Raw genomic sequence first — 20,825 nt, 5'->3', positions numbered from 1 at the left:
GAAAAACGCAACTGGGTGCGTGGAGATAAGGATTTGTGTTTAATTTGCCATTTTAAAAGTTCCCCTGTCAAATTCAAGGTATTAAGTTGCTTTACGGAAGGCTAAGACCAAGCTCTAGATGCAAGACCGGGGAACTGACTGCCGGAACGTTTGTGTTGCAGCGCCTCGCCCCTGGCCGGTGCTCTTTCGCGAAAGGACCATCTCTGCCAAGCGCCTGTTGGTAGGAACCTGCTTGGTCGCGTCTGAGGGGGCTTGTAAGGTGGCTGTGGCTGAAGCAGGCTCCCGGGGGAGTCTGTAGGAGGGAAACCGCCATGGACGATCAGGGTTGCCCTCGGTGTAAGACCACCAAATATCGGAACCCTTCCTTGAAGCTGATGGTGAATGTGTGCGGACACACTCTGTGAGTTGGGCGGCAGTGGATTCCCTGGGGGAGAGACGCGCTGGGTGGGAGGAGAGGGCCGGGAGATGCTAGGCCTCGTCTTAGTGGGAGCAAAGGGCGTTGTTAGTTTCAACATTGGGGAGGAAATAGGAAAAGACGGCGTTGTGGCTTTAAATGGACTGTAGCCGCTAGCCCCGAGCGGCTCTGGCATGCTTTGAACTGCGGGTTCTCAGTGTGGCTCCCAGCAGTTTGTCAGGTTCCCTCCTCCATAGTCAATGAGTAGTATCCCGACTGTATTTCCAGGCTTTGGGTTGTTCACTGGGCTCTAGACATCGCTGATTAAAAGCGTGGGGGATTGGAGTGTTTATTTCATATGAAATGTTTTTATTGAAAAAGTGCGAAAGTGCTATGAAAACTTAAAATTTGCTTGAGTACATACTGCTGCTATTTATTGTATGAGTTAATTAAAAAACCCTATGTGTATGCCCACTTGTCCTGATGGAGTTCGGTTAGACTCCCATCATTAAAATGAAGAAAACCCGGACTCTAGGTAGTTAATTTTGAAGATATAATAATGGCTGGCATTTGAGTGCACATTTTGTGCCAGGCAGTGTTCTAAGCGCCTTACCATTGAATTATCTCAGTTCATTCCTACAACAGTCCCATGAAGTAGGTACTGGTATTTCCATTTCACAGGGAAGGAAATTGAGACTGCTCAAGGTCCCTTATTAAGTGGGCCTTGAGAGAATTGGAACCCAGGAAGTCTGACTTTAGAACGCCCATTTTCAAGGGAATGGGGTAGAAGGAGGGAGGTTGAGTTTGTGTATTTTGAAACAGGAATTGGTCAAAGTGTTTCTTGCCAGATTTCTTGTCAGATGTGGTTTAGTGAAGGTGGTTCTAGAAAGCACTTTGGGATAAAAAGGTGCCATGTAATGGTGAGCACATATTCCTGTAGTTTCTTTGAGGTTTATTGGAGGCAAAAAATAATGGATAATCTATAGTGTGTAGACAAGGTCTCCTCGCAACCCCCAAATGCTGACAAAAATGTAGAGCAATGACAGGGTCTTCAGGTAAGCATAAATTGCATGATTAGCCGTAGCTATAATTATTATATGGGATTTATTAGCTTACTTAACTTTTCTAATCTTTATTTTCCTTTGCTTTACTCTGCAAAGGAAGTATAGTAGAGCTGTGATTGAATGGTTTAAGATTAGAAGGTAAAAGTAATCAAGAAGAATGCATGGAAAAGGAAATTCTATATGGAAAACACTGTAGATAGACTGTTTTTAGAGAGATTTCGTTCAATTTCTCTCCATTTTTCTTTATCGGGTTTGTTATAGTGGAAACAGGAAAGAGAGTTTGTTTTTTTGGGAAGGATGCTAACTAAATGTAATTTACCAGAAGGATGCTAAATGTAATTTTCTGGCCTAGCAGCAATTAGCATTCAGGGAAGATTATACAATTTCAGTTAACATAAATGGCATTTTCATTAGGCAATTATAAAATATTTATTTTAATTGAAATTGCTTTTGTTGTGTCCTCAGCCCTTTTTGTTAAGGTCTAAGAGTTAAGACTTTTGTCTAATTCATTCTGGTGTTGCATTTAATCTGATTAATTTGCTAACCTGTTAGATAACAGGCTACATTTTACAGTCCTTTTTTGACTTGAAATGTGAACAAAATGAGTAAAAGGCTGTAGCATACTGGCTGAGAGAACAAGCTTTGGAATGAGCCTGTCTGATTTCACATTCTTTTACCGGCTCTGTGGCCTTAGGCAAATGACTTAACTCTTTGTTAGCAGTTCTTCTTGTTTGTACCATAGAGAAAATAGTGCTGCTTGTATCATGGTCCTTAAGTATTAAATAATATATGTAAAATATTTAGAGATATTTAGTAGAGTTTCTGTCACATAATATTTGTTTACTATATATTGGCTATTTTATTATTAATATTCTTTGCATGTGGCATGGGTGATAAGCAGAAATAAAATTAAAACAGGACTTACTTGGCCTGCTATGAAATACTTGCACAATAATGATTAGCTTTAAATGATTTCGGTACACTATAAAACATGAAAATACAGCTTTGATTATAACGACTCTGTTGTAATTTTCTTTAGCATATTGTCTATCTAATTAGTACTTTTAAAGAAGTACTTTAATCTAGGCTAACACATTACTGTTTCTGAATGGAGGAGAGAACTCACTGAGTTTTTTGGCAATCATTTAAAAAAATTAAAATTATATAAACAATAATAAAAGCAACCTAAATTATTAAGTGAAAGGTAAAAATTTTTGTGGTTCACCCCAGGAGGCGGAGCTTGCAGTGAGCTGAGATTGTGCCACTGCACTCCAACCTGGCAACCGAGCCAGACTCTGTCAAAAAAAAAAAGAAAAAAAAAAATTTCGTGGTTCACTTCTCCAGAGGTGACAACTTTTAGGTTGTTTGTGTATATTTTCAGATGTTTTCTAGGCATATGTAAACATGGGTGTGTTTGGGTAGAAAACTTTTTCTTCCTTTAGCATAAACAGGAATATAGCAGAAACATATATATGTGTGTATATATGTATATATTTCCTTGCTTTTTTCATTATGTATATTGGGTAATCTCTCTAGATCAATATGCATATGTTTTTCTCTTTTAACAATTTGATAGTAGTCCATTGTTCAAATATAATTTATTTACCCAAATTTTTAAAATTAATATTTATTTAATTTTCCAGTTTTTCCCTGGAGTAACCATCCATAAATATGCATATATATATACATATATATCTTTGAGCACTTAGGCCAGTATATCATAAGATATAACAGGTAAAAATCACAGGGTAATGTCCGGTAGTAGAATTGTTGGGTCAGAGTTTCTGGCTTTTAAATTTGATAAATATGGCCCAGTCGTTCTCAAAAAAGATTATGTCAAGACAGGCATGGTTGTGCCTACCTACCTGTAATCCTAGCTACTTGGGGGCTGAGGAGGGAGGATTGCTTGAGCCCAGGAGTTCGGGACCAACTTGGACAACATAGGGAAACCCCATCTTAAAAAAAAAAAAAAAGATCTTGTCAATTATATTCCCAACAACTGTATGGAGATTCCTATTGCCTATATTGGGTAATAGTATTTTTTTAAATCTTGCATTTTAAAAGATGTTTAAAAGCATCTTATCAGATGCTTTTCTGATAAGAAAAACATCTTGGATTTTTTTTTTTTTTTTGAGACGAAGTCTTGTTCTGTCACCCAAGCTGGAGTGCAGTGGCATGATCTTGGCTCACTGCAACCTCCATCTCTCAGGTTCAAGTGATTCTCCTGCCTCAGCCTCCCAAGTAGCTGGGATTACAGGTGCATGCCACCATGCTCAGCTAATTTTTGTATTTTTAGTAGAGATGGGGGTTTCACTGTGTTGGCCAGGCTGGTGGCCAACACAGTGAAACCCCTAACTTGGTGATCCAGCCACCTCCATTCTCCCAAAGTGTTGAGATTACAGGCATGAGCCACCACGCCCAGCCTGAGATGGAGTTTTGCTGTTGTTGCCCAGGCTGGAGTGCAATGGCGAGATAGCTTACCGCAACCTCCGCCTCCCGGGTTCAAGCAATTATCCTTTCTCACCCTCCCTAGTAGCTGGGATTACAGAGATGCACCACTACGCCCGGCTAATTTTGTAGTTTTAGTAGAGACGGGGTTTCTCCATGTTGGTCAGGCTGGTCTCGAACTCCCAACCTCAGGTGATCTGCCCGCCTTGGCCTCCCAAAGTGCTGAGATTACAGGTGTGAGGCACTGTCCCCGACCTCATCTTGGCTCTTAATGAACATTTTTTTTGATACTTTGTTGAGTTTTTATAGCATGTATTTCATGGGATTGAATATAGGCATTTTTATAATACGCTTGTTAGCTTGAGAGGAGCAGGAATTATTTTGCTGAATGATTCTGGCTCAGTCTTACGATGTTGTAGTCAAGTTGTTGGCTAGGACTGCAGTCTGGACTTGACTGGGCCTGGAGTATCTGTTTCCAAGGTCACTCATGTGGCTCTTTTCAGGAGGCTTCAGTTCTTCCCTATGGACTCTTACATAGGGCTACTTATGACATGGCTTCTCCCAGAACTAGTGATATGAGCAGAGGTGAGGAAGGTTGGGGAGATGGAGTGGGGAAGAGAGAAAGGGAGAGAGGAAGGGAACTGGAAGCTGCAGAGCCTTTTAAAACCTAATGATAGAAGTGATAGACCATCACCTCTGGTGTATTGTAGTGTTAAAATGTGGGAGAGTACACACAAAAGTGTGAATACCAGGAGTGTGAATATCATTGGGCTATCTTGAAGGCTGGCTTCCACAGGATTTTATTAACTTATTTTTTTTTCGTGTCCTCAAGTAGCGAAGACTTTTTGGAGGCAAGTGATAAAGTGAGTAGGAGTAGTGCTTCATAAAAGAGGAACTATAGGGTTATGGAAAATTAACTAGGAGTTTTACTTAAGGGAGAAAATACAGGAGCAGAGATGAGAGAAAAGAGGTGAAACATTATTAAATACCTTTCTGTCTTAGCTGCTTGCAGTTGAAGAAGGATATTTCTCTACTTATCAATTTAATCTAGCAAATGCACAAATGAATTGATTGTATGCATATAGAAGAAGATTGGATTTCATGTTTTTTTTTTCTGTTCAAGGATGAGCATTGTCTTAATTACAGAAAATGATAGTTTTTTTTTTTTTCTTTATCAGGCCACTTATTTCAAGAAATGGGCCTTCCGTTCTGAAGGCATATAGAATTATATGGGGGCGGTGGTATCTAATTCTCATTAAAGTACAGGCTTTAATAATTTAATTTCTGGTTGGACGCCGTGGCTTACGCCTGTAATCCCAGCACTTTGGGAGGCCGAGGCGGGTGGATCACCTGAGGTCAGGAGTTCAAGACCATCCTGGTCAACATAGTGAAACCCCTTCTCTACTAAAAAATGCAAAAATTAGCCGGGTGTGGTGGCATGTGCCTGTAATACCAGCTACTTGGGAGGCTAAGGCAGGAGAATCACTTGAACCTGGGAGGTGAAGGTTGCAGTGAGCTGAGATCATACCATTGTACTCCAGCCTAGGCTACAGAGCAAGACTCTGTCTTAAAAAAAAATTAATTTCTATCCCAACCATTCTTGGCAAAACTTGTCTCTGGAAATTTTACATGCTAAATCTACTTTTTTCATTTTAAACACGCACAAGACACAAAGCACAAGATAAGCAAAATCAAGTACTTACCATCCTGATATATAAAGGCAATATTTTGCGATAGTTACTTAAGATCTTTCTCTTTCTTTTTTCCCTTTTTTTTTTCTCTTCTCCTGTTTCTCATTTACTAATGTTACTGGATAGTTTATCCTGAAGAGTCTGAATTTTGCTTATTGCATCTTTGTGATATTGTTAAATATGTTCTTCTGTTCTCAGTATTTCCTCTAAATTGTTAGTTATGTTTAAAAGTTTTATCAGATTATGTATGAATTTATTTGTTGATAAGAATGATAAGTGGTATTAAGTCATTTAATGTACTGATCTTATTCAGTACCTTTGTGCAAATTGAGAAACAGAGCCCCCTCTGGGTAGAAAATTAGGAAAAGGCACTTATTCTAGGTGGAAGATTTAGAAAAGGGACATTCTAGATATTAATTTATAATTTACTGTTGTGATAAGAGGACATAACTCTATAAAATTTCAGTCTTTTGAAGTTTTTTGAAAGCTTACTATGGTCCAGCATATGGCCTGTCTTTGTGAACAATCATTGTACATTTGAAAAGAATATGCATTCTGTGGTTGTTGGGTGTAGTGTAGTATAAGTTATAAATGTGGTACATACTACCATACCCATCTTGGTTGATAGCATTACACAGATCTTCTGTATCTTTATTAATTTATTTTATCTACTCATCTTATGAATTACTCCACTATGATTATAGATTTGTCAATTTTTCTTATAAGTTTTGTCATACTTTATGCGTTTTGGAACTCTCTTCTTAGGTACATATTTGGGATTGTTATGCCTTCCTAATACATTTCTCCGTTTATCATTATGAAATGGCCCTCTTTATCTCTTGTAATACACTTTTTCCTGAAGATTCTATTTGATAATAATTTGGCACTGTCAGTTTTCTTATGCTTACTATTTGATAGTATGCCTTTTTCCATTCATTTACTTTAAAAAAATCTTTTAAGCCATGTAGTATAACTCCTGGGCTCAAATGATCCTCCTGCCTCAGCCTCCTGAGTAGCCAGGGCTACAGGTGCATGGCACTTCACCTGGCTAATTTTTATTTATTTTTATTTATTTATTTTTTATTTTATTTATTTATTTTTTTGAGATGGAGTCTCGCTCTGTCGCCTAGGCTGGAGTGCAGTGGTGCGATCTCAGTTCACTGCAAGCTCCGCCTCCCAGGTTCATGCCATTCTCCTGCCTCAGCCTCCCGAGTAGCTGGGACTACAGGCACCTGCCACCATGCCAGGCTAATTTTTTGTATTTTTAGTAGAGACAGAGTTTCACCGTGTTAGCCAGGATGGTCTCGATCTTCTGACCTTGTGATCCACCCATCTTGGCCTCCTAAAGTGCTGGGATTACAGGTGTGAGCCACTGCGCCCAGGATTTTTTTTTTCTTTTTAAAAATTTTTAGTAGAGACAGGGTCTTGCTATGTTTCCCAGGCTGATCTCAAACTCCTGAGCTCAAGTGATCTGCATGCCTCAGCCTCCCAAAGTGCGGGGATTACAGGTGTGAGCCATCACGCCCAGCCATCTCAGGGTTGGTTTCTATTGACTGCAGGTTACATTTTTCTTCTTATTTATTTTTGCATGTTTACTACTTTTTAATTGTCGGTGGTACATTATAGAAATTCTGGATTTTGTCTTTTTGTGAAAAGTGTTGATTTTTAAAATTCTTGCAGGTAGTTCATTTACTGGCAGATCACTTTGAACTTGTGTAGGCTTGGTTTTACTCTTTGCTAGAATGATATGTGGAGAACCCATTGTTTCCTTCCTTTAGTGTAACTCAACCTCACATTTTTAATCCCTTCAAAAACTTGTTGGGGCTTGATTTTAGTCTTTTTAAGGGTGCACCTAGTGTATGCCTTATTCTAGGATGTGGTTCTTACTCTTAGTTGAGGCATTTTTGGTATCTCAGCTGGATATCTGAGCTGTTAATAAGGTGTTAATGTGGTTTCTCTGCTTTGGCTGGTAGGAGCTCTAAGTATACCCAGTATTCCTCAACTGGAGTGTATTTTCGTTTCTTAACCACTCTCTTTTAAGCCTTGATTAGTTTTGCCCTACACATGTGCAGCCTATTTCTTGGCCAGGGATTTATGGGGGAATCCTACATGTCTTCTAGCCTCTTTGCCTTGTGGATTTCAGCCACATCAGCTACTCTGCATTCTGATCTCTGCCTATTTGACTGAGCACAATCACTATTCCCTTCTTAAACTCTTGTTTGCCAGGCATGGTCATGGCAATTTTTCCCAGATAGAAAGCTGAGGCAATTTGTAGGGAGTTTCCTATCTCTCAGGGATGTCCTGTCCTGCCTGTTGTCTAATGCCTATAAACAGTTGTATTATGCACTTCATTTTATGGTTGCTCCTGGTGGGAAGGCTAGTCTGGCATCAGTTACTCCGTCATATTTGTTAGCGAAAGCTAGCCTCACTATTATTAAGGCATTTACTTCTGCCTGTAGTCTTGCAGATTTTTCCCAGTTTCCCAGTGTACCTCTTGCTTTTCTTTTTTGTTTGAGACAGTCTCGCTCTGTTGCCTAGGTTGGAGTGCAGTGGTGCGATCTTGGCTCACTGCAACCTTGCCTCCCGGGTTCAAGCAATTCTCATGCCTTAGCCTCCTGAGTAGCTGGGATTACAGGTGTGTGCCACCACACCTGGCTAATTTTTGTATTTTTAGTAAAGATGGGGTTTGGCCATCTTGCCCAGGCTGGTCTTGAACTCCTGAACTCAAGTGATCTGCCCACCTTGGCCTCCCACCTTGGTCTCCCAAAGTGCTGGGATTACAGGCATGAGCTGTTGTGCCCGGCCCCAGTTTATTTTCTTTACCTCGAAATTGGCAGTGCCCTGTTAACATTTTCTTTTTTGTTGTACAGTTCTGATTACTTTTTTGTTTTTACTACCTCAGCTCCTTCCCTAATACTTTTGTAAGCATTGTTTTCTTTTAATGGAGTGTTTTGAGGTTGATTAGCAGTATAATGATGCAGAACAGCGCTAGAGAATTGATGCCTCCTGTCTTCTGACTGGTAATTACAGTGAAGATATCTCAAGATTCTTCTGAAGGGGAGGTAGTTTGTGCTTTCACACATATGTAAGAGTTGGTGTTGCATGTATCTTAATTATCAAGAGACAGGTTGAGGAGTAGAAGGAATACCAAATCTCAAGTTAGAAAATCTAGGCTCTAGTTTCACCATAGGCTAGCGAGTTATAGGCCAGCCATTTAACTTTGATTTGTTCACTTGTTTATAATAGATAGCATCCAGCCCCTTGAAGCTCTTAAAATTTGGATAATTTAATAGTTACTTAGAAAATTATTGACTGTGTGCAGTGGCTCACATCTGTAATCCCAGTGCTTTGGGAGGCCGAGGCAGGTGGATTACGAGGTCAGGAGTTCGAGACCAGCCTGACCAACATAGTGAAACCCCAGCTCTACTAAAAATAGAAAAAATTAGCCAGACGTGGTGGGGCATGCCTGTAATTCCAGCTACTCGGGAAACTGAGGCAGTAGAATCGCTTGAACCAGGGAGGCGGAGGTTGCAGTGAGCCGAGACTACACCACTGCACTCTAGCCTAGGTGATAGAGTGAGATTCTGTCTCAAAAAAAAAAAAAAGAAAAAAAGAAAAAATCATTGTAGTCAGTAGTCTTTTCTTTGACCTTACAACATTAATAAAACTCTTTCATAAAATAAAGTTTTAGTTATTTAGTTATTTGTGTTAGTTGTAATTGTTTTTTCCCAGTGTGAGGGATGGTGCTGATCACTCTGCAGAATATGAATATTTCATTACAGATTGCTTATTATATGACTCATATATTTTTTGTTTGATCAGAAATGACTATTAGTGTACTTCAGTCTTTAAGATGCAGCATGCTAATATACTTAGTTACTTTTCTTACTGAGCGTAACTTATAGTTCTTTAAAACTATGTTTACAAGATATTTAGTGATTATATTATTTGTAATATTTCTACTCTCCTCTAATTCTCTTCTACACTGGGAATCCTTTTTAAATATTTATTTCATATATATATATACATACACACACACACACACACACACACACACACAAAATTATGTCTTTTTAAATTTTTTTTTCTGAGATGGAGTCTTGCTCTGTCGCCCAGGCTGGAGTGCAGTGGCGCGATCTCGGCTCACTGCAAGCTCCGCCTCCCTGGTCCACGCCATTCTCCTGCCTCAGCCTCCTGAGTAGCTGGGACTACAGGCACCTGCCACTACGCCCGACTAATTTTTTGTATTTTTAGTGGAGACAGGGTTTCACCGTGTTAGCCAGAATGGTCTCAATCTCCTGACCTCATGATCCGCCTGCCTCAGCCTCCCAAAGTGCTGGGATTACAGGCGTGAGCCACCGCGCCCTGCCCAAAATGATGTCTTAATGATGGGTATACATTCTGAGAAACTCATGTTAGGCAGTTTTACTGTGTGTACATCATACAGTGTGCTTATGGTATAGTACCTGGTGTAGTCTATTGTATACCTAAGCTATATGGTGTTACTGCTCTTAGGCTACAGGTCTGTGTAACGTGTGTTACTGTACTGAGTACTGTAGGCAGTTGTAACACAATGGTTTTTGTGTATCTAATCATATCTAAACATAGAAAAGGTACAGTAAAAAAGGATAAAATGATACACCTATATAGGGCAGTTACCATGAAAGGAGTTTGCGGGACTGGAAATTGTTCTGGGTGAGTCAGTGAGTAAGTGGTGAGTGAATGTTAAGGCCTAGGATATTACTATACACTACTGTAGACATTATAAGCCCTGTACACTTAGGCTACACTAAATTTATAAAAAAATTTTCTTTCTTCAATAATAAACCCTAGCTTATGGTAACAATTTTACTTTATAAATTTTTCTTTTTTTGAACTTTTTGACTGTTTTGTAATACCTAGCTTAAAACACAAATTATGCAGCTATACATAAATATTTTATTTATGTCCTTATTCTATAAGACTTAAACTTTTTTTCAATTGAAAACATTTTAAGGCCAGGAGTGGTGGCTCATGCTTGTAATCCCAGCACTTTGGGAGGCTGAGGCGGGCAGATCACTAGGTCAGGAGATCGAGACCATCCTGGCTAACATAGTGAAACACCGTCTCTACTGAAAATACCAAAAATTAGCCGAGCGTGGTGGCACACACCTGTCGTCCCAGCTACTTGGGAGGTGGAGGCAGGAGAATTGCCTGAACCTGGGAGTCAGAGGTTGCAGTGAGCCGAGATTGCGCTACTGCACTCCAGCCTGGGCGACAAAGCGAGACTGTCTCGGGGGGGAAAAAAGAAAAGAAAATATTTTAAATTTAGTTTTTCCTTTTTTTGAGACAGGGTCTCACTCTGTCAACCAGGCTGAACTGCAGGGGCATGATCACGGCTCACTGCAGTCATGACATCCCTGGCTTAAGCAATCCTTCAGCTGTAGCCTTCTGAACAGCTGGGACTCCAGGTTGGCACCACCATGCCCGGTTAATTTTTTTGATTTTTAGTAGGGATGAGGTGTCATTATGTTGCCCAGGCTGGTCTTGAACTCCTGGGCTCAAGTGATCCTCTCGCCTTGGCCTCCCAAAGTGCTGGGATTGCAGGCGTGAGCCACTACACATGGCCCTATTTTTGTTTTTACTTTTTTAGCTTTTTCATTAAAAACGAAGATACAAACATACACAGTAGGACACACATTAGCCTAGGCCTGCCCAGGGTCAAGGATCATTAATATCGCTGTCTTTGTCTCACATTTTTTCCCATTGGAAAGTCTTCGAGAGCAATAACATGCATGGAGTAGTCATCTTCTATGATAACAATGCCTTCTTCTAGAATACCTCCTGAATGATCTGCTGAGGCTGTTTCACAGTTAACTTTTGTTTTTTAATTAGTAGAAGGAGTACACTATAAGGATTAAGAAGTCATAGTATAGTAAATATACAAACCAATATCATAGTCATTTATTATCATTATTAACTACTATGCACTGTACATAATTGCATATGCTATATTTTCATATGACTGGTGGCACAGTAGGTTTGTTTACCCTAGTATCACCATAAGCAGGTGAGTAATGTGTTGTGCTAAGATGTTAGGATGGCTACGAAGTCATTAGGTGATAGGAATTTTTCAGCTGTATTATAATCTTAAGGAACAGACATCATTGTATATGTGGTCTGTCTTTGACCAAAATGTCCTTGTGTAGTGCACGACTATATATAGTTTTGAATTTTGGAGGAAATCTATCCAGATTTCTACCTGCAGGTATCAGAAAGTTTCATAGCATCTTTGGCTTCATGAACATTCTCTTTTCCATGGAAATTATGTTCTCAAACTTGTATTCCAAGGGTCAAACAGGTGAATCTATCTATTGGATATTCAAACTTATTTGTTAAATTGCAAATTATTTTATTCTGTAAGCATCTAAAATAGTAGTTCATTAGTTTCCTTTAGGGATACAAATATAAAAATGGAATTAATTTTTTCTCATTGCTTTTTTTCTGCTGTGGGCATAAAAATATTATGTCTAACAAATATATACTGATAGTATGATTGCCTGGGTTGGAATCCTAGGCTTGCTACTTATTATTAGCTGTGAGATTTAGGGAAAATTAGTGATTCTTGTTAAAACTTTTTCTCATCTGTACAATGGGTTCACTAATTAGTAGTGATACTTTACTGTGAAGATTAGATGAGGCACAGTTAAATTTAAGAATTCAAGTAAATCTATGAATTCAAGTAAATTTACTCTATAATCCATACAGTTATTTTCAGTATTCTATGTCCAAAAAAATATAGTTTTTTAGCTTAAGTTTCAGGACTCTTTTGGCAATTTATTTTGTTTACTTAGCAGCTTGTTCCTGAGACAGCAAATAGAATGAGAATAATTGAGTGAAAATTAAATGAGATTTTAATGGTTTTCTTCAGGTTTCAAATGTGTTAAGCCTATTTTCATTTTTTTTTTTTTTTTGAGACGGAGTCTGGCTCTGTCGCCCAGGCTGGAGTGCGATGGCCGGATCTCAGCTCACTGCAAGCTCCGCCTCCCAGGTTCACGCCATTCTCCTGCCTCCGCCTCCCAAGTAGCTGGGACTACAGGCGCCCGCCTCGTCGCCGGGCTAGTTTTTTGTATTCTTTAGTAGAGACGGGGTTTCACCGTATTAGCCAGGATGGTCTCGATCTCATGACCTTGTGATCCGCCCGTCTCGGCCTCCCAAAGTGCTGGGATTACAGGCTTGAGCCACCGCGCCCGGCCTAAGCCTATTTTCAAAGAAAAAATAAGACAACAGTAATTTACTAGTTGTTGGTGTTTACTAATAAATGTATTTGCAGTCTTTCTCATACACTCAATAAATTTTCCAGCCAGTGATTCCAAAACTTACCTCATCCTAAGAATCATCTGGGGTGCTGCTTTAAAATGCAGATTTCTGGGCCCTACCATAGTCTTTTGAGGTGGGGACCAGTATTTTATACTCTAGTTAAATTTTGTGGTCTAAGAGGGTTGAAAATACAGTTCTGGGGAAACAACAGTGAATGTGGCAGACATGGCTTCTGCCCCCTTTTCTTTTATAGTGTCTTAGCTCTTCTTTTGAGTCATTAAAAATAAATTAGTTTTTCTTTCTGTTTTTATTTTATTTTTTTTTTTGAGACGGAGTCTCGTTCTGTCGCCCAGGCTGGAGTGCAGTGGTGTGATCTCGGCTCACTGCAAGCTCCGCCTCCCGGGTTCACGCCGTTCTCCTGCCTCAGCCTCCCAAGTAGCTGGGACTACAGGCGCCCACCACCAAGCCCAGCTAATCTTTTTTGTATGTTTTTAGTAGAGATGGGGTTTCACCATGTTAGCCAGGATCGTCTCAATCCCCTGACCTCGTGATCTGCCCGTCTCGGCCTCCCAAAGTGCTGGGATTACAGGCATGAGCCACCGCGCCCGGCTTTTTTTTTTTTTTTTTAACAAGGAAGAAAAGGAAAGTTTATAGTTATAAAAATATTCTTTGTAGTTAAGATGTGAAAGTGGGCTTTATTGTTAAATAAGCTATTTTTTAAAAAAATTACTGTTTGCTAAAGAAACATAAACCTGAAATCTTGCAGCCTAATTTTAGCTGTTCTGCTGATTTAGGAAAAGGTCCTTTGGGGAAGCAAATCATTTTGGTTGGTTGGGTACAGGTTTTGCAAAGTTAGCATCAAGGGAACAAAAATGTTTGGGTGATACCAAATATGCAAATGTACATAGTCCCAAATACGGAAATGGTTTTGTCTAAAGCAGCCACTGAAGAGAAATTATCTAAATATTAGCCCCTTTAGGAAAGTGGAATGTGATGTCTGATTTGGCTCTCAGGCTTAGTATGAAAGCTTGTGCAAAAGTACAGCTTACAAAATGCTATTTATATTATTAAAAGGATTGATAGGAAGTTGACAGACTTAATTTAAATTTGGAAGGAGCTTAGCAAACATCCTTCTAGCTATATTTTAGGTCTCCCTCCACCTTTTTTTTTAATCAGATGGGGAAACTGAAGTCTAAGAAAGGATATATGGTTGCATAGCCCACCTGGACAGCTCCAGTCTCTTTTTTTGTGTGTAAATCCCAGTCAGAAATTAAATTTCAAAATTAATTTTCAATTATATTTTGATTACTTGTTGGCTAAATAATTTTTTTTTGCTGTAATGCAACTGGGTTGTAACTCAAACTCATGCATAAGATGAAAAAACTACAATATTAAATATTTTGATCTGCTTAGAACAATTTTCTCTTTCTATTTTATTTTCTAGGGTGCTAACATGATAAAAAGCATCTTTAAATATTCAATAATGATATTTTTCCTGATACTGTATTTGCCACATCTTGATTTTTTATTGATGATATATAAACAATGACATAATATTTGGTTTTTGAGGTATAATCAGATGCCAACTAGGAAGCCTAAATGAATTGTATTGCTGATGCAGTGAAATGATTTGTAGGACAACTTGTTTTATAGTATTTTTATTTTTCATATTTATTTTTACAGAAATATACATTATTTACATGTACAAACAAATATATATATTCTCTACAAAAAGATAAGAAAATGTAAAATTTACCAGACTTTATCAGAAATGTTTGGAGTGTTAGGTTTTCTTTTCATTTACTAAGTTGGAATATGTAAAAAAGAATTTTGAGATGAGGACAAGTGATTGTATACCTCACTTAGTTTTTTTAGAACACAAATATGACAGTGGTTATATCATTGAAAATTAATGAAGCCTCCATCAATATGGTGCAGTGCCTCTGCACCACTGATTTATATATATTTAATGAACTTGCTATTCTAATTTCAGGTAACTGAAGCAAACTGCATCTAGCACTAACTGGTTTACTTACAAACAATTCATCTCATTAAAATATAAATATCTTGAAATTTACCAAAATTAAATATAATTTCTTTATAAATAGTTCTAGTGTGTTTTCTTTTTGGTGTTAACTAACATGTTTCTAAAGAAATCATCATATTTTGGTACTGTTTCAGATAATGTTACCAAAATATGTTGTTTTATTTGATCTTATTTCTTGCTATTGATCTAGAATGGATTTGGAATAGAAGATATGGGACAAAAAAGCTTTCAAAAGTGATAGGATTTATGAAGTATGACATGCCAGATGCTATATTTTTGAGATCTATTAGAGCACATGTGAGGACCATTTAAGGATGTATATCTATATTCTTTGGGATTAGAAATATAATTTTTAATATTTGCATTTTTAAAAAAGTTTATTTTAAAATAGATTTATTTTAAGGATGCATATTATGTTTCATTGAAAAGATGCCACAAGATAATATTTAAAAATGTTTTTGACAAAAGAAAAAAATTGTACATAGTACTTTCACAGAGGAGTTCTTTTAATTTTTACCTTCTTATTTGTGTGTGTGTGCTCTGTAGTACCAGCTGCTCTGGAGGCTGGGGTAGGAGGATTGCTTGAGCCCAGGAGGTCAAGGCTACAGTGAGCTATGCATGTGCCACTATACTCTAGCCTGGGTGAGAAAGTGAGGCTCTGTCTCAAAGCAAACAAACAACACTTTGGAGAATGCTGTTTTAATTTTTGACACAGTAACTAATTTTGTAAGAAATCATGTTACTCTACCATTGCACTAGTTATTATTATTATTTTTTGAGATGGACTCTCTGTTGCCGAGGCTGGAGTGCAGTGGCGTGATCTTGGCTCACTGCAACCTCTGCCTCCTGAGTTAGAGCAATTCTCCTGCCTCAGCCTCCTGAGTAGCTGGGATTACAGGTGTGCGCCACCATGCCTGACTAATTTTTGTATTTTTAGAAGAGATGGGGTTTTGCCATGTTGGCCAGGCTAATCTTGAACTCCTGACTGCAGGTGACCCACCCACCTCGGCCTCCCAGAGTGTTGGGATTACAGGCGTGAGCCACCGCACCCAGCCTGCACTAGTTATTTATTGCTGTCTAACTAATTATCACAAAACTAAATGGCTTAAAATAACAAACATTTATTTTCTCATGGTTCTTGTGTGTCAGGAATTTGAGCATGGCTGAGCTGGGTAGTTCTGGCTCAGGGTGTCTCATGAAATTGCAATCAAGATTCAGCTGGGGCTCTATTCATTTGAAGGCTTAACTGGAGTTGGAGGATAGACAGTTGACCCTTAACATGAGTTTGAAGTGTGTGTGTCCACTTATATGTGGATTTCAAAAAACAGATGAGGATTGAAAATACAGTATTCACAGCATGCAAAACCCCATGTATATGGAGGGCTGACTGTATTAAGCTCGCTCGTGTGGTTTTTGTCAGTAGTCCTCAGTTTTTTTTTGGCTAGAGGTGTCAGTTCTTTGTCACATGGGCCTCACCTAAGGATTTCTTCAGTGTTCGCATGACACAGTAGCTTTCCTCTCCTCTGGTGGATGATTCAAGAGAGAGACAAACAGAAGCCACAATGTCTTCTGTGAACATCATTCAGACACCATCATTTCTGCTGCATTCTGTTTGTTCAGAGTCCTAAATACAGCTTACATTCAGGGTAAGGGGAATTGGGCTTCACCTTTTGATGAAAGAAGTATAAAGAATTTGTGGCCATATGTAAAACCACACCAACCACATATGTGTATTTATCACTGGAATACCCTGAATCCAAGAGGGCTCCCAATGATTATTGTCTCCTACTTTTTATGTCCTTGCTTAGTTTCTCCCTGATTATATCAGGATTGCTTGTATAAACCAATCGAATATGGTAGAAGTTTCTCATTTCCAAGGCGAGGTCTTTAACGAAGACTTTGTGGCTTTCCATGTGGTTACTCTCTATGTTCTTGGGCAACTTGCTGTCATGAAAGACAGTTTATGTGTCGTCAGCAGCCTTATGAAATTCCATGTGGTTAAGAACTGAGGCCTTCTGCTAACAGCCAAGTGAGTGAGCCATCTTAGTCTTCAGTCCCAGTCCTGTCTTCAGCTGACATCTTGACAAATAAGCTGCTCCTGGATTCCTGACACTGAGAAACTTTGTGAGATAACAAATTGTTTATTGTTTTAAGCTGTCAAGCTTGGTGGTGTTTTGTTATGCGGCAACAGATAACTAATAGAATCCCTTCATCTTTATTAAAACAAAAGGCACATTGCCAAAAGCTGTACACATATTAGGGATTTTTTTTTTTAATAATCGGGAGAAATTTCTAAGGGCCCATGTTCAACAAGCCATTGTCGTTAGAGAGAGAAGTGGTTTTTGTTCAGAGGCACATAAACTACTTTTATTCAGAAGTTATCAAGGGGGAATCTAGTAGTATTGTAAAGTTAAACATTTTAATATCATGTAAGATGTGATGATAATTTAGTGTTTTTAGTGAGAATCCTATAAGCTTCCTATGATTCTCTAAGGTCTGGATTACATTCTATAATGCATGAAATAGCAATTTGAGGAACTAATTCTTTATAAAAATACTTTTACCTTATTAATAGATTTGTTTCTGTAAGTAATAATGCAGTGGAGTTGAATCTTATGTGGAATTTGTATATATGTTTTTTTTTTTTTTTTCAGAGACAATTTCACTCTGTCACCTGGGTTGGAGCGTAGTGACATAATCATGGCTCACTGTAACTTCAGACCTCTGGGCTCAGGAACCCTCCTGCCTCAGCCTCCCAAGTAGCTAGTACTATAGGCATGTGCTACCGTGCGCAGCTAATTTTTTTTTTTTTTAGACGCCTAGGCTGGAGTGCAGTGGGGAGATCTCAGCTCACTGCAACCTCTGCCTCCCGGGTTCAAGTGATTCTCCTGCCTCAGCCTCCAGAGTAGCTGGGACTACGGGCGCGTGCCACCACACCTGGCTAATTTTTGTATTTTTAGTAGAGATGGGGTTTCACTATGTTGGCCAGGATGTTCTTGATCTCCTGACCTCATGATCCACCCGTCTCAGCCTCCTAAAGTGCAGGTATTACAGGCGTGAGCCACCGCGCCTGGCCTAATTTTTTATTTTTTGTAGAGACAGGGTCAGGCTTTGTTGTCCATACTGGTCTTGAACTCTTAGGCTCAAGCCATCCTCCTGCCTTTTCCTCCCAAAGTGTTGGCATTATAGGCTAGTCACTGCACTCAGCCTGGAATTTGTATTCTAAAGTCATGTAAAGCAGAAAATATGGTGAAGATTACCCTTAATATTAGAGATCAGAAGTTGTCCATATGGGTAAATAATTTTTCATTAAACCTAGCGCAGCCAGTTTTCCCTCCAGCATAGTAATAAATCAGTATTCCCCACCTGAACACCAGATGAAATAATTGGCTCTTGTTTTGGCATTATATTGAAAAGACTTCCTTTAAACACTGTCATATATAGTCCAGTAAGACGCTTGTCCTAGGAGAGGCATTGAAACTGAATACAACACAGGGAACAGCAGAGTGACATCTCTCATTTTATGATTACTCTGGGGTATAGAGATTGTCACTGAGGACAGGCTGGGGAAATGGGACTGCTTTCTAAAAATGTCTTTCTCTTTTTGCTGAACATATATAAGTGAATTTGTGTAAGTAAATATGCACATGATGTGATGCCATTGTGTAATGCTTCTAAAATGTAAATACTTGTCTTTTTTTGGGGAAAAGTAGACTTTTTATTTATTTCATTATGCTTAAATTATTTGATAGCCTATTTAATGGACTGTGGGATAACAAAGGTTGAGTTTTGTTAACTTACGTATAGCGCAATGTGGGAACCTCTGTTCATAACGATGTGTCTATGCCATTAAGGAAAGTTTCAGTGATAGTACACAGCAACCACACACATTTGTTGAACACAAATGCATTCAAGACAGAGTTATATTGAAAAAAGTTTAAAATAGAACTTCTGCATTTTGGAGTATGCTACATGTGTCTGGAAAAGTTCAGATAATGTTTTGTTACTCTTGGAACATGCGTTATTGTATGTGAAATTCTCAACTTTTATAGAAAATGAGCTAACAAGTGCTTTTCCCATTACTAAAGAGGCTGAATATTCAAGAGTAATCATGGAAGAATTTTTAAAAATAGTATATTTTTATACTTCACAGTGTCTTATGGATTGCTTACAATTTAACAGTTAAGCTGGAGGATGGAAAAATCTTGATGTAAGTGGTAGGAACTTCTGCCAACTGCAAATCAATTAAAATGAAAATAGGGCCGGGTGTGGTGGCTCAAGCCTGTAATCCCAGCACTTTGGGAGGCCGAGACGGCGGATCATGAGGTCGGGAGATCGAGACCATCCTGGCTAACATGGTGAAACCCCGTCTCTACTAAAAAATACAAAAAACTAGCCGGGCGAGGTGGCGGGCACCTGTAGTCCCAGCTACTCGGGAGGCTGAGGCAGGAGAATGGCGTAAACCCAGGAGGCGGAGCTTGCAGTGAGCTGAGATCCGGCCACTGCACTCCAGCCTGGGGGGCAGAGCCAGACTCCGTCTCAAAAAAAAAAAAAAAAAATAAATAAATAAATAAAATAAAACGAAAATAAAGCAAGTATAAAGTTTTAGTGTTACTGGGAAGATATGATTTGACTCACAAAGGTGTCATTCATGTGCTCTTTCTGGCTGTATACTTGTGGCCTAAAGCTGTAGTCTTTTGAGGATTTAATTATTAATACAGAAATGTGTTTTACAAAATAGAGCCATGTCTATTTTGATGTCATATAGTTTCTTTTTAAAATGTATAAATGCCCTTGCATATTTTTGGGCAAAATCAATTGTGCTCTCTTGTATTTGGAGGTAAATGACAACAGGATATTCACTTCCAGTTTAAGTAGTAGCCTACAGTTTCTCTTGAATTTAGTTTTTGGCTTGGTTAAACCATTAGTGTATTTGACCTGGACTAGAACTTGATTTTAAGATGTCATCAGCTGTGAGTTCCCAAGTGACTGGCTCTCAAATTTCACTGAGCGAGAACAGGCTATTTGACTTGTTAGTCTTAAGAAATCATATGCAACTTTCTGGTATTGCAGAAGTTGTTCAGAAACATAACATAGAGTTCTAAGAAGCTGAAAATTTCCTGTTTAAAACTAATGGTATAGAGAGTAATTTATTTTGTTATATCTAGAGGGATTGGTGTTTGAGATGGAAATACATACTGATCTGACAGTTTCTTACTCTCATTTACCTCTTTCCTCAGTTTTTGGTGATAATTCCAAGTTATATCAATATATAGACTGTATTCAAGCCACTATGAAAATTTTATCTAAATGCAGTTCCAGATTTTGGAGTATTTTAGTGCATTTTTTTCTTTATTGTCCACACACACACATACACACACAGACTAGAATGTTTGACATTTTCTGGTCATCAATTGAGACATTGAAATGTCTTGTTTGATAAAGTTATACTACATTTTGTTTCAAACGTATTTTTAATAGACTGTTCCTAAGCATTTGAACCAAACAGCAGCTATGAGCTTAGGGCTTTAGGGCAAGATTTCCTAGAATATCATTCATGTTACTCCTAGTTTACATCAGAAGAATATAGGAGACAAACTACAATTTAGTTTCAGTTAATACTTTCCAAATTTTTACCCCTGTGACATTTGTCTAAGAAATGCTGATGAGTCACAGAGATTCCCTTTCTGTCCTCAACTAGAACATATGTAGAACAGGAAATAGGAGAAGCTGTTCATTCATTTCCTTGCGTTTAGTTTTTTTTCCTGCTCTTGGCAGTGTATTGATTCCAATGCTTTATTTATTTTGTAATTTTTATTTTACGACTTCCTATGTACAAGGAGTTGATGATGCAAAGTTGAATAAGAGGTAATTTTTGCCCT

At 38.5% G+C, this 20,825-nt stretch overlaps 1 protein-coding gene across 2 annotated transcripts in view; it reads left to right on the top strand.

Annotated features, from left to right (window-relative positions):
* The first annotated feature begins 172 nt into the window (after nucleotides 1-172).
* Nucleotides 173-20,825, top strand: part of MNAT1 (MNAT1 component of CDK activating kinase) — a 244,754-nt gene continuing 224,101 nt past the window's right edge. The window contains exon 1 of one of the 2 annotated variants that reach the window (XM_033187826.1): nucleotides 173-400. In XM_033187826.1, the coding sequence (XP_033043717.1) occupies nucleotides 312-400 (89 nt within the window). In that variant the 5' untranslated portion in view covers nucleotides 173-311. The remainder of the gene's footprint in view (nucleotides 401-20,825) is intronic. The other variant, XM_033187825.1, reaches the window with a different exon arrangement.

The sequence above is a fragment of the Trachypithecus francoisi genome, unplaced genomic scaffold (genome assembly GCF_009764315.1).
Source record: "Trachypithecus francoisi isolate TF-2019V2 unplaced genomic scaffold, Tfra_2.0 Lachesis_group3, whole genome shotgun sequence".
Taxonomy (NCBI): Eukaryota; Metazoa; Chordata; class Mammalia; order Primates; family Cercopithecidae; genus Trachypithecus; species Trachypithecus francoisi.
This window is presented reverse-complemented; position numbering and strand designations above follow the sequence as displayed.